The sequence below is a fragment of the Panthera tigris genome, chromosome C2 (genome assembly GCF_018350195.1).
Source record: "Panthera tigris isolate Pti1 chromosome C2, P.tigris_Pti1_mat1.1, whole genome shotgun sequence".
Taxonomy (NCBI): Eukaryota; Metazoa; Chordata; class Mammalia; order Carnivora; family Felidae; genus Panthera; species Panthera tigris.
The window spans coordinates 107391624-107404405 of record NC_056668.1 but is presented as its reverse complement, the minus strand read 5'-3'; the positions used below and the strand labels follow the sequence as shown (position 1 = coordinate 107404405).

Here is a 12782-nt window from a genome sequence, read left to right as displayed (position 1 = left end):
AAATAAATAAATAAATAAATAAATAAATAAATAATTTTTAAAGAGAAAAACGATCATAAATAATGTGCAAATATTTATTTTCTAGGAACATGGGTGACATTTGGAGGTCAAATTTCAGATGAGGTAAGTTACTTTTGGTTTCCATATTGCTGATCAAAGAAAATGTAAAGCTGTACAGTGGGAGTATTCTTCATGGGGTCCTGGCATTTTATAAGGATAATGTTTCAATCACGGGAAGTGGTTAAGACTGAATCAAAGATTATTTTCAGTTTTATCTCCTGGTATTTTTCACGTTTAGACTATTAATAGCCCTTGAGGCTGTCAATCTATTATATGTGCAGGTTCAGTTGTTAGAGAACAAACCAATTTGGAATTAATATTTAGTAGCTTTATGGAAAGATTTCATTGCTGGTGTGTGTGTGTCCGTGTGTGTGTGTGTGTTTTAGTTCCACCTACCATGACCAACTGGTTCTAGTTTGTAGGAACTTTGCCTTATTAGCATGGGATCTCTCAGTCCTGGACAAAAAAAAGACAGTTGGTCACCCTGGCTTGGACAAGTTAATCCAACCTCTCTGAGCCTCAGTCCCTCTGATGTAAAGTGGGATGATAAAGTTTACATTGGAGGTTTGTTGAAAGGAGTAACCATGTTCTACATATGAGATGTTTATATAGCCCTTTGACTCGTAGGTAGCAGACACCCAATAATGGCAGCTGTAATAGTTTATTTACTGTAAAATTCCTTTAAATCTTGGTTTGTACGTTCAAAACAGTGCTTACCAAAGTGATATTCTTATCACTGTGTTTAAGGAATGTCTTTTTGGCACAAGTGAGTCATGCAGGCCTTGAACAGCAATAACCCCCCAAGGACACTGTCCTCAAGTCCCTCTGATCCTTTTTTGCCTGCCTGCGCACCACTGAGGAGTCTGGGATAGCATGTCTGAGTGGATACACTCAGTGGGATCCAGCCACTCTGCCACCAGATTTACTAGCATTTACTAACAGTTGCCACATCCATAAAATGCAGGGGAGAGCCCCTACTCAGCAGGATTGTGATTAAGATTAATGAGACGATACCTGTGAAGTGTTCAGCCCAGTGCCTGGCCCTGAACCGAACCAGCTCTTTATAAAGGTAGTTCTTACTATCACTCCTAAGGAGAAGCTCGGGGGAACAGAGGGTCTTTTCTACAGCTCCCAAGGTCACCAGTGTTTTTTTAACAGATTCGGGGCAGGGAGGGGCAGAGTCTTATCTGCACATTCTCCTCTGTCTGAATGCATGTCCCCAGTATTGGGCCTAGGTCGCCACAGAGAGGTTGTCACGGGGAGGATGCTTTGGAAGGCAGACTGCACTGGAGATTAGCATACAGAACAGTTATTAGAAAGTTGGGCCATGATGCAGTCTCAACAATGACCACACCTGACCCCATGGGGAGCCCCAACGCTGAGATGGCCCTGCAAAGTTGTCCCAGGTTGGGGCAAGAGGACTGAGCATTTGTATCCTTTGTTTGACCAGTCATCGGAGAGAGGCCGCCCGGGGAAGCAGGTCTCACCTTGGGCTAGGCAACCGTGCTTAGCCAAGTGCAATTTCCAGAGAGAACCGACAGCTGCAGGCCATCTGATGGCAACACTCCTAGCAGTGAGGGGGAGAAGTCCTTCTGTTCTGAAGGAGGATCTGGGTGGCCATCACAGGGTTCATTATGGGGCCCTCTGACTGGCGTCAGGTAGGGTGTGTGGAGCACAGAGGCAAGTCCACAAATATCAACACAGTGGCCACAGGCTCAAGTCACATAGAAAGTAGGTGACAGGGAGGGGGATCTCAAATTAATAGTCCACCGTATCCAGCACGTGCAGCACCTTCTCCTTCCTGTTAAAGTACTGAGAGGAGACACAGACAAAAATATCTTCGCTTTAGGAGCAGAGGGGCCAACCGTTAAGGGCACCATTTCCCCTTTCACGTTTGCCCTCCCCTTTACAGCATCTGCTCTCTGCTACCACGAGCCCAGCTTGCCCAGGTCTGAGTGTGCTAGTCTGGGCTCTGAAATACATCATTTCAAAATTACCGTTCTAAAAACTGCACAATAATACTATCATGAATGGCTGCACAGGCCCTCGCCTCAGATGCAGACCAGACAAATGGCTACTGTCCTTCCAAAGAAGAGCTGTGACTTTCCTCAGGTCCCTGCAGAGAGAATGCCAGCAAGGAGAAGACAGGAAGGTACAGGGAGACCACAGTCCCACCAGCAGCTGACTTGCCTGAGCTCAGCCATTTCCATGTGGGAAAAATGCAGACCAATAGCCATAAATACACCTTCCCGATTTTTCTGCCTTCTCTCTGCTTCACGTGAGCTCGGCACAAAGCAGGTACAAATTTTGAATCCCAGAATGACCACGTTGTGATGTGCTGAGTGACACAACCATGAGTCCTGCCTCAGGAGGTGATGACATCCCTATTGCTGGGAGAATCCACCTGTGTGTTAAATAGCCACTGGACAGGGATATTATCAAAAGGACCCACACACCACAATACATAATTCCGTGAGGGGCCCCCCAAAGAAGATTTGGCTTCATCATAAAACCAGGAGAGATGTTACTCCTGTAAATAATAATACCTTATAGCACTTAGATTTTCTTACTTAGATTTTCTTACTTAGATTTTCTTACTTATAAGCTAGTTAGGGTTTCTTGAATTGTAAGTAAAAATAAATTCTAGTCAAATTGGTTCAACCAGTATGGGAAAAGTATTTTGATTTTCATACTAGAAGTGTAGATATAGGGCAAGCTTCAGGGTAGACTCCATCAGTGGCCTCACTGCGTTTCCCAGGGATTCCCTGGGAAGGCCCTGTGTTCCTTTGTCTAGCGACATCCTCCCTCAGGTAGTAAGACAGCTGCAGAAATTCTAAGCCTTACTCAGAACAGCACCTCTAGGGAAAAAGGTGTTCTTCTAGAAACCCTGTAAGAACATGGAAAGATGTTGCCAGAAGCCTCAGCATAACTGTCCCTGCATCTCATTGGCCCAAAGGTGTCACATGACCTTCCCTGAGCCACTTATTTGCAGGCCTGCCATGCCACGTTGGAAGGGAGGTGTCTACTTCTACTGAGGCCTGTTGGCTACCTGGAGGACCTGAACAGAATTGTCCTCATTTTGCAGATGAAAAAGCTGAAATGGAAACAGCTCAAATGGTCTTGTCCACGTTCATTTATCCAGTAAGTGGTACACTCAAGGCCAGAAAACAGTTTTTGTTAAGTCAGTGACTTCATTCTTTCACATTCAGGTCTTTAAACTTTATGGTTGGGAAACATTTCAGCCATTACTTAGTCCAAATTTCCATCCAGGATTCCTTATCTTATCTTAAAATTTCTCTCTAGATAATATAAGGCCTCTTTCCCAATAATAATCCGCTAGTATGTGATGTGACATAACACGAGGATAACATACGATACAAGCCCAGTAATTTCTTTTTTTTTTTTTAATTTTTTTTTTTTTAACATTTATTTATTTTTGAGACAGAGAGAGACAGAGCATGAACGGGGGAGGGTCAGAGAGAGAGGGAGAGACACAGAATCTGAAACGCAAGCCCAGTAATTTCTTAAACGTAGGGCAGTCACGATGGGAAAAACTATACTTGTCTTAACTTTCCATTTCTCCTTTGGAGAAATGTCATAATGGTAGCAAATTAAAAGCAGTAATCACATTTTTGCTGCTATTACTCTAAAGGATTGGCATGGACTCCCTTTTTTGCTAGCCTAATAATTTTCTTGATATGCCGATTTTAAAAACAACAGGAAAACAGTTTATCTTGGAAATGCTGATGAAGCACCCTTAGCCCACAATCAAAAACATAATGGAAAAATCAATTTTAATTATTTGTGAGGTGTGTAATTTTTCAGTTGGCCCATAAGTCTAGCAGCAAAATGGGAAAATGTCCCCTCTCCACTGCTATCCCTCTCTAGCTCTCCCTCAAGCTGTTGTCTCTAGCGACGCCTGTACTCTTCTGTCACACCTGCCCCTTGCACTCAGCAGCACAAAGGAAGGAACGAGATGCTTGGAGGTGTATTTGCAGGCTGACGGGTGGGGGCCCCCCCGGATACCCAGTGAGCCAGCGTGCTCACTGGCTCCCGGCTGCCATTCAGCTGGCTGGTTGCTCTGTGACAGCGGCTGGGGTTTTGCTGAGCTGTGGGTGGCGTGAGTTTTACAACAGTCATGACTCTGTCTAGCCTCTGGTTCATCAGCGCAGTCCTCTAAGCCTCAAGAAAAAAAGGCACAGGCTTTTAGGTCAGGAGTCACCCAGCTGCCAAAACCCATTAGCTTGGAGAGAAAGGGGGAAGAAGAGAAATGGAGTCACCGGTGATACAACTGACCCTCTTTGTCAGAGAGATGATGCTGCCACAGGGAATGTTGTCAGACCAGATCTTCCGGGCAGAGTGAGCAACACAAATCCATCCACCTTACCTCACTGCTCCTGAGGGCTGACTAATCCCTGCACTGAAGGAAGTCTCCCGTAGTGCCCAGTCTCTGTCTGAGGGAAAGGATACTTTTATCCTATATATGCTGGTAGAATCTTCTTTTTTTTTTTCTCATTGTTTTACGACTGATAAAAACAAGGAGTGAGACTTCAGTGTTCTTAAACACCACCAGAGGATTCAACGTTGCTTGCTTCCTAGGTTTAGCAAACCTTTGTTTTTTTCTGACTGACCTTTACATCCTCTTGCAGGTTGCCGAACGGCTGATGACAATTGCCTACGAAAGTGGGGTTAATCTCTTCGATACTGCTGAAGTCTATGCTGCTGGAAAGTGAGTCAGTGCCTTTGTGTCCCTCACGTGCTATTTGTGGCACCAAGAGTCTGCCCAGGCCATTGCTGTCATGCTGGTGAGAAGGGTCTGCCCTTCCCACACGCTTTGGTGGCGTTGCTTTTCTCCCTTCCACTAGCCCCTTCACCAGAGCTGGGGATATTGGCTGCCTCTGGCCCCGTCTGCCCACCCCCCCAAACCTTCCTATCCTTGACCCCTGTATGAAGAATGGACTGGAAACAATTGCCATAGCCTTCCTGAGGGGCAGAGGTGGCTGGGACCAGAGTGGTGGCAGTGAAGATCAAGAATTGTTAGTTGGAGGGATGCCTGGGTGGCTTAGTCAGTTAAGTGTCTGACTCTTGATTTTGGCTCAGGTCATGATCTCACAGTTTGTGAGTTCAAGCCACGTGTTGGGTCTTATGCTGACAGTGCAGAGCCTGCTTGGGATTCTCTCTCTCCTTCTCTCTCGCTGTCTCCCTTTGTCCCTTCCCCCCCCCCCCAAAAATAAATAATAAACATTTATTTTTAAAAAAAGAAGTATTAGTTGGATATAGGAGTGAGGAAATAAAGGAGCAGATTCCAGTGTAGTTGTTCAAAAGCTAGTCTTGCTATTTCGTAACCATGTCTCGTAGTTACTCAACCCTTCAGGGAAACTGGGACGTCCTCTCTGCAGGGAACCAGGGACTGCTTTTCCTGTCTGCAGGCCCATCCCTCCACCTAGCATGACAAGTAGATCAGAGATTAAGGGAGGGATCCTCAAAGATGCCAAGAAATTTAGTATATTTTGTGAGAGGGCATTTCAGACCCCATTCTGAGGACAGAGAGGACTGCAAAAGGGCCTTGGTGGAGAAGCCACACCAACTACAACCTTCCCACGGACCTGAGAACAGGTTCCGGGCTCTGGCACTGGGCTCACTGCTCATCACACCATGTGGGGAATGTGCCCTTGGGGAGACCTCAAGGTTCATGCCCTCTACGTCCCGGCACGAGAAGCACGTCTCAGAACAGAACTGGCGCACCTTGGCCACCTGCTGCCAACACAGACAGACTGACTCACGTAGCTCCCAGAACTGTTTGAGCAGCTCTGCCATTTTCTACCAGGACTGTGGCACCTAATCCTCCACAGGCCTCACTCCCCAGCACCCTCTTCCAGGCGAGGAGCACAATCAAACTGCTGGACTTGCGGAATCAGGCTCATCGTCGCCCGATCTGTGTTGTCCTTGCGTGGTTTCCTCCTTCTCAACGGCAGATCTGTGTTTGAGGACGATCAGGGAAGTTCAGAGCCCACATCCCTGATGTTTTCTGTTGAGTCCAAGGAGAGGAAATACAATTGATAAGGCCTTCCTCCTTCCCACATCTGAGCCTTTCTCAGTGTTTTCTTCTTTTGTTGAATCCTGCTAAGGTTGGAAAAGGGAAGTCCTGTTTGTATTTCTACTATGATTGATAGTCCTGGTTAATTACTGACTGACTGTCCAGTGTGCAAATGAGCTAGGTTCCGGTGTGCACCTAAGCTAGGTTCCCGCTATGAAATGCAAAGTTGCAAAAGACAGTGTCAGAAACAGAGGGCTGGGGAAGAGAACACTGGTGCAACGTCCCCTGCATGTCTCTCTGGAGCATGCTCCATAGCTACCCCGCAGCATGGTTAATGTCAGGCTGGGCACTCCAACACAGACAGAACTTTCAGCTAAGATAAACAGTGTTTAGTGACGATTCCCCATCTATAGGACCCCAATGAACAAAGTGCTAATTCCATTGATGTCCCCATTCACAAAGCCTCTGAGGGCCCACCTGCTTCTTACAACATTGATCTGACTGGGAGGGACCTACAATAAAACTTTAGTCTCCTTAACCTTGGGTCCTGGCTCAGGTAGGTGGAGGGGAGAAGACAGCAGAGACGTCTTCGCTGTACCTCTCCACGACCCACTGTAGGGGCGGGAAGAACACTTCTCTACATCTCCCTGCACCTTCCTTCTGTGGCAACACTTGTCACTAGAACCCAGGACATTCTCTATGTGGGCCACTGCATCTGCAGCCCTAGCCTCTGGGACATCTAAACACCCACATGGTTTGTTTTCTTTGCTTGCTTTGTTTGTTTGTTTGTTTTTTCATCCTGCAAGATCTCCGGGGAATCTGTATTTTCTATCTAAATAGGACAAGGTCTCATTGTCCTCCCTGGTCACAATTGAAGACCACAGCAATTAGAAGGGTAACCTTGACTCCCACTGGACTCTGCCAAGCAGGATATTTATAAATGGGATCAGCGGTTCAAAAGCACCGAACTGCCAAGTGACTCTGTTGTTTCTTAGTATCAGGACCACAGGCGGTCTCCTGCCAGTGTGTCAGGATTTGGCAGGTGCTTCTGGAATGCTCCAGGAGCAGGATTCTGCAGGCACAAGCAGAAACAGCGGAAACTGTGCTACTAGCCGAGAGCAGCTTCTATTTTCAGGACATGTAGGCACTGAGAGTTCAAACAACGAATGGCTCTTGTGCTTTTGGATTGACTCTTGTGTTTCCAGGACATTGTATCCTGAGCTATTATCTGTTTCCCTTCCAGGGCTGAAGTGATTCTGGGGAGCATCATCAAGAAGAAAGGCTGGAGGTAATGCATTCACCATAATCATGTACTTCTCTTTCAAAAGACTGTTATTATTTTGTCCCAGAGAAGGAAAGATAAAATTGCATGACAACTAAACAAAAGGCTGTCAAAAAAAAAAGTCAATTTTTGGTAAAGAAATGATTTATAGTGGTTTGGAAATAAATACTAACAAGTTCATTATTTGTGCTTTAGTAAGTATTGACTAGTCATTGATCACAATGACTTACCATGGGGGTGAGCAGAGAGGAGGGGAGGTTCATGAGATACTCATGCATAAAAGAAAGGGGTATTTCCATGGTTTCTCACCACTGCTAGTGATAATTTGGTGAAGAAAGACAGCTGATAGGAAGCTGATTTTATACATGTACTTATGTTCACTGTTCATCTTATTGACAACTCTGGATGCAAAGAAGTGATGAAAAGAGAAGTCCTTGTGATAAATACCACAAAGCTCTCTTATCTGAACACAATTAGCCCGCGCCTCTGATGTGTGCCAGGAGCCCTATTATCTGGGCGTTCAGGGAAGTGCTTCATCTGCTGTCCTTGAGGGGTCGCATCCCATTCCATGGTGTCTGTATCCAGTGGTAAAGAGGAACGCCGCCTCTGTGGGGCGTGGGGCGGCAATCCCCCTCCATTTCACCATGCCTGTCAACCATGACAGTCGCTTCTTCCCCGGCAGGAGTACAGAATCAGGCAAAGACCACGGAACAAGTCTGGGGTCCTCTTCTGCTCTGGCAGATTTGCCATTGGCCAAATAAACAACAGCTCTGTGGTATTAGTGGAAATGGAGACCCAGAAGTTTATGGAGATGTGAACAAAAGAAGTTCGATGACCTACTTTCTCCCCCTTCTTTCTCCTCCTCCCCCACTCCAGGGATTGTAAGGGGATTAGGAAAAGACGATATTCACCCTTAAATATGGAAGAATTTTCATATTCCCGCCCAGTCCTCCACCTTGCCTGAGTAACCTTCCCACTCACAAGGCTGGTCTGTCCATCACCGCCCAAATCACTTCCCTAGGGCTCCTGGAACAAAGTGCTGGCTTCAGACATGTGTTCTGTCACAGTTCTCTAGGCCAGAAGTGCAACATCAAGGTTTGAGCAGTGTCCTGCTCTTTCTGTAAGTCTGGATAGAACCCTTCCTTGCCTCTTCCTAGCTTTTGGCTGTTGCGGGCAATCTTGGGCCTGCGCTCAACCTCTGCCTCCGTCATCAGATGGCGTCCTCCCCTCCTGTGTGTCTGTGCATCTTCTTAAAAGGACACCAGTCATATTGGATTAAGGACTCACCCTACTCCAGTATAACCTCATCACCTCATCTTAATTTAACTAATTACATCTGTAATGATCGTATTTCCAAATAAGCTCACTCTCTGAGGTACCGGGGGTTAGGACTTTACCATGTCTTTTTAGGGGACACAACTCAACCCAAAACAGAGACCCTAGAGACGAGCCCACTAACAGCCCTGGTGAGCTGTGCAGCGAGGTGTAGGCTGACAGAGCACCTGAGGAAGGAGGGGAACATCAGTGCAGGAGCTCTTTCCCCTCAACACCCAGAGGGCACCTAACCATCACTCTTCATAGTTTGCAGAGCCTATTATACACCTACAGGAAAACGGATTAACATTTTTTTTTTTTTTTTTTTTTTTTTTACAAACTGCCTTTCAGTCTTGCAAATAAAAACCCAAGCTGTCACCATGCTACAGAATATTGAAATCAGCACACAGCTGCCCCTACAAGGCTGGTGAAAAGATAGACTGTATCATTCTAGTACGGAGTCTATAAAAGCAATTTCAACTGGCATACTTGGCTTCTAGTCCCAGGACCACCACTTGCCCACTGTGGCAGCTACTTCACCTCTCTGAGTCTCAGTTTCCCCACCTGCAAAATGGACGGCGTAACTGTTCATGAAGTGCTGTACTGTGAAAGTGAGATAAAGTATGCCGGAGTATTTTGAAAGTTGTGCTATATCGGTATAAAATACTCACATTATCGTTCTCCACCCACTCAGAAGAGTTGCTGGAAATGCCTCCATGATGGTCACTGGTCATCTGCCAGGTTGCTGTCTATTCTTGCTCTTTGAGCCTACATGTTAGTGTGCACACCCGCGTCACCCAAACGTTTCCCAGAAGGCCTAACTTTGAAAACAGAAGTCCATGATGGTATTTGCATAGAGTGTGCAGCCTCTCTGAATAATCTAGAGGACTGCATTAATTTTTTATAATATTCCATCCAGCCTTTTGTTGAAGCTGTGAAAATGTTTGCTAACAGAGATCTGGCTCCCCCGGGGCAGATTGCCGCTACACTAGGTATCGTGAGGTTGATGGATGAACCTGGAAAGTACATCGGCCCTTCTGTGGTGTGTAATCTCCAGATGCGTGTATCTGTAGAGCTTCCATTACAGTGATTCAAATTACTTTTCAGGGAATTAACTTCAGTGGGATGGGGTTGCTGACATTTCCTACAAATTTTTCTTGTTGCAGCTAAGCTGTCAGAATTGTCACCCTTGTTCCCCATTGGTTATCATTAATCTTACGAGGCTCTCATACCTGCGGGCCCCAGGGCATCAGCTCTATGGCTGATGGAATTAGGAATGCCTTATTTCAAACAGTCCCAAAGTTCGGTCTTAACCTTTGAATCTCAAAGGATTTTTTTTCCTGGACCAGTTCAATTGAATTACATACTTGGAGAAACTGAATTATACTGAGATCTGCCTCCCGATTTTAAATCATATGGCTGTAGGTCTCAAGACACGTTTCTGTTTCTTATTCCACCATCATGATGAGACGATTGCCATTTCCTGCCCTGTGTGTGGTTTTGAGAAGGCAATTAGTTTGCTGACAAGATTTCCGCAGTTCATTCCCTTAGGAGTAAAGTGGTTAAAACCTTGCGTTAAAAATTTTAGCACTGTTTTCCTAAAATAACATTTCCATTTAATAAGACACTCAAAGAAATTTTATCCCTATTTATTGATTATTATAATTTATGTTATCATTCATATTTCCATGCAATCAGTTCCTGCCTGTGAATGTGATGGTTGGAAAGCATAATAACTCAGAGCCACTAGGGCCGTGGTCCTTGGCAGAGGGTGGATTTAGCCCCAGGAAAACTCACGTTCAATCAACGTTATGTCAGATGCGAAATAAGGATTAGCTGGTGCTACTAAAGCAATCCATCCTTTATGCCAGTTCACTCACCCTCTCATTTACCATTTCTGCCCCTCCATGCCTACCACTCACCCTCTTCACCACACCCCCCCTGAACCGGTGGCTTGTGTCACAGCCTCCTTCTCCTGTCCCTCCAGGTATAGGTCACTTCCCTTCAACCTCTTCGCCTAGGATCTGCCTTCACATCCCCACTCACCACCTTCCCCTTGTCCCCATATTTCAGTGACACGAATGAACAGATTTACCACTTTACCAATTTTTTTAAATGGGAGGTACGATAAATTCTCTCCGATGCTGTAATATCCTGACTCAGTACAATAACCAGCGATTTACTTAATATTTCTCTGTGTGTGTTTGTCTAACGTACAGGAGGTCCAGCCTGGTCATAACAACCAAACTCTACTGGGGTGGAAAGTAAGTTAAATACCTTTTCTTTTCCCTACTTGACAGGAGACAACTAGTAGCTCATGCTTTTATCCTTTTGGGCAACCGTTTTACATCTAATGTACTAAAATTAATTGGATTGGAGAGAAAGAGTATTTTTCCTGCCCTGAAGGAAATGGCAATCAGCCTAGGATTCAATGTTAGCAAGATGCCCCAAAGAAAGTTAGTGATCACTTGTTACTAAGTGATTCACGGAGATTTTCAAACACCAACCTCATTCTAAGAACCATTTCCAAAATAGAGTTCAAATTTTGGGAAAAGAAAATAAGCACATAGCATCACAGGAGAAAAGCTACTCAAATCTGCCAAAAGTCAGAGACTTCCACGGAATGCAAAGACGAAAATATCTTGTCTGACCCCACATGTACGTCTCTGGTCATTTTTTTTTTTTAATTTTTTTTTAATGTTTATTTATTTAAAAAAAAAATTTTTTTAACATTTATTTATTTTTGAGACAGAGAGAGAGAGCATGAACAGGGAGGGTCAGAGAAAGAGGAAGACACAGAATCTGAAACAGGCTCCAGGCTCTGAGCTGTCAGCACAGAGCCCGATGCGGGGCTCGAACCCACAGACTGTGAGATCGTGACCTGAGCCGAAGTCGGACGCTTAACCGACTGAGCCACCCAGGCGCCCCTAATGTTTATTTATTTTTGAGACAGAGAGAGACACAGCATGAGCAGGGAAGGGGCAGAGAGAGAGGGAGACACAGAATGTGAAGCAGGCTCCAGGCTCTGAGCTGTCAGCACAGAGCCCGACGCGGGGCTCGAACTCACGGACGGTGAGATCATGACCTGAGCCGAAGTGGGACGCCTAACCAACTGAGTCACCCAGGCGCCCCCGTCTCTGGTCATTTTTGCAGAAGGCTCCAAACGTGTTGATCAAAAGGACTGCCTTTTAGAGAATAACAGAAGCTACTATATCACTCACTGGCAGGCAAATGAAAGAGAGGTCCTTTCTCTGTTGTAGGATGCAAACAATTTTCACAAGATGAATCGGCCTCTGATGAATCTACTGGTGTTTAAACTGGTACTTACATGATTCAACAGAACATAGAAGTCTGGCCTTTTTGACACACATGTAAGAAAACAGCAAGCTGTTTCATATACCTTTTTGTAGAAATCACAAATATGGAGTCTTAACAAAGAAACAAAAACAAACACAAACCAACCAAATCTTATTTGCCTCCCTATAATTGAGAGGGAATAGTTAAAATTGGAGACAGAGGACCTCTCCTTTGGAGTCTTCTAATCAAAATGTGTATGTGTACACACACACACTCATATTTTATTGTTTTTGAGTCTGTTTATGATGACTATGAAGACAGAAAGATGGAATTTAGATTTTTATTACTACCGTAACCTATATAAAAATAAAGCAACATGGTGCCCATGAGAAATACAGATTTACATTGTCTGTGCCCTGATTCGTGTAGCTGTTGCTTAGTGCAGTGGTACTTAAAACCTTGCCTATGCTTTAGAAAGAAACAGATAGTAAGATAATCTGCAAGAGCCGTTACGTGGTAGAGTACTACCTACAATAATAGTCAATGTTTTTATAAAAGATAAAACATCACCAAAGGCAAATAGTAAACTACTGTGTTTTATTTTTTTTTATTTAAAAAAAAAATTTTTTTTAACGTTTTTATTTATTTTTGAGACAGAGAGAGACAGAGCATGAATGGGGGAGGGGCAGAGAGAGAGGGAGACACAGAATCAGAAGCAGGCTCCAGGCTCTGAGCCATCAGCCCAGAGCCCGACGCGGGGCTCGAACTCACAGAGTGTGAGATCGTGACCTG

At 45.0% G+C, this 12782-nt stretch overlaps 1 protein-coding gene across 4 annotated transcripts in view; it reads left to right on the top strand.

Annotated features, from left to right (window-relative positions):
- Positions 1-12782, top strand: part of KCNAB1 (potassium voltage-gated channel subfamily A regulatory beta subunit 1) — a 386948-nt gene that overhangs the window by 300122 nt on the left and 74044 nt on the right. For all 4 annotated transcript variants that reach the window (XM_007086274.2, XM_007086275.3, XM_042998491.1 and 1 more), the window contains exons 3-6: positions 86-123; positions 4710-4789; positions 7341-7385; positions 10913-10957. In XM_007086274.2, the coding sequence (XP_007086336.1) occupies positions 86-123; positions 4710-4789; positions 7341-7385; positions 10913-10957 (208 nt within the window). The remainder of the gene's footprint in view (positions 1-85; positions 124-4709; positions 4790-7340; positions 7386-10912; positions 10958-12782) is intronic.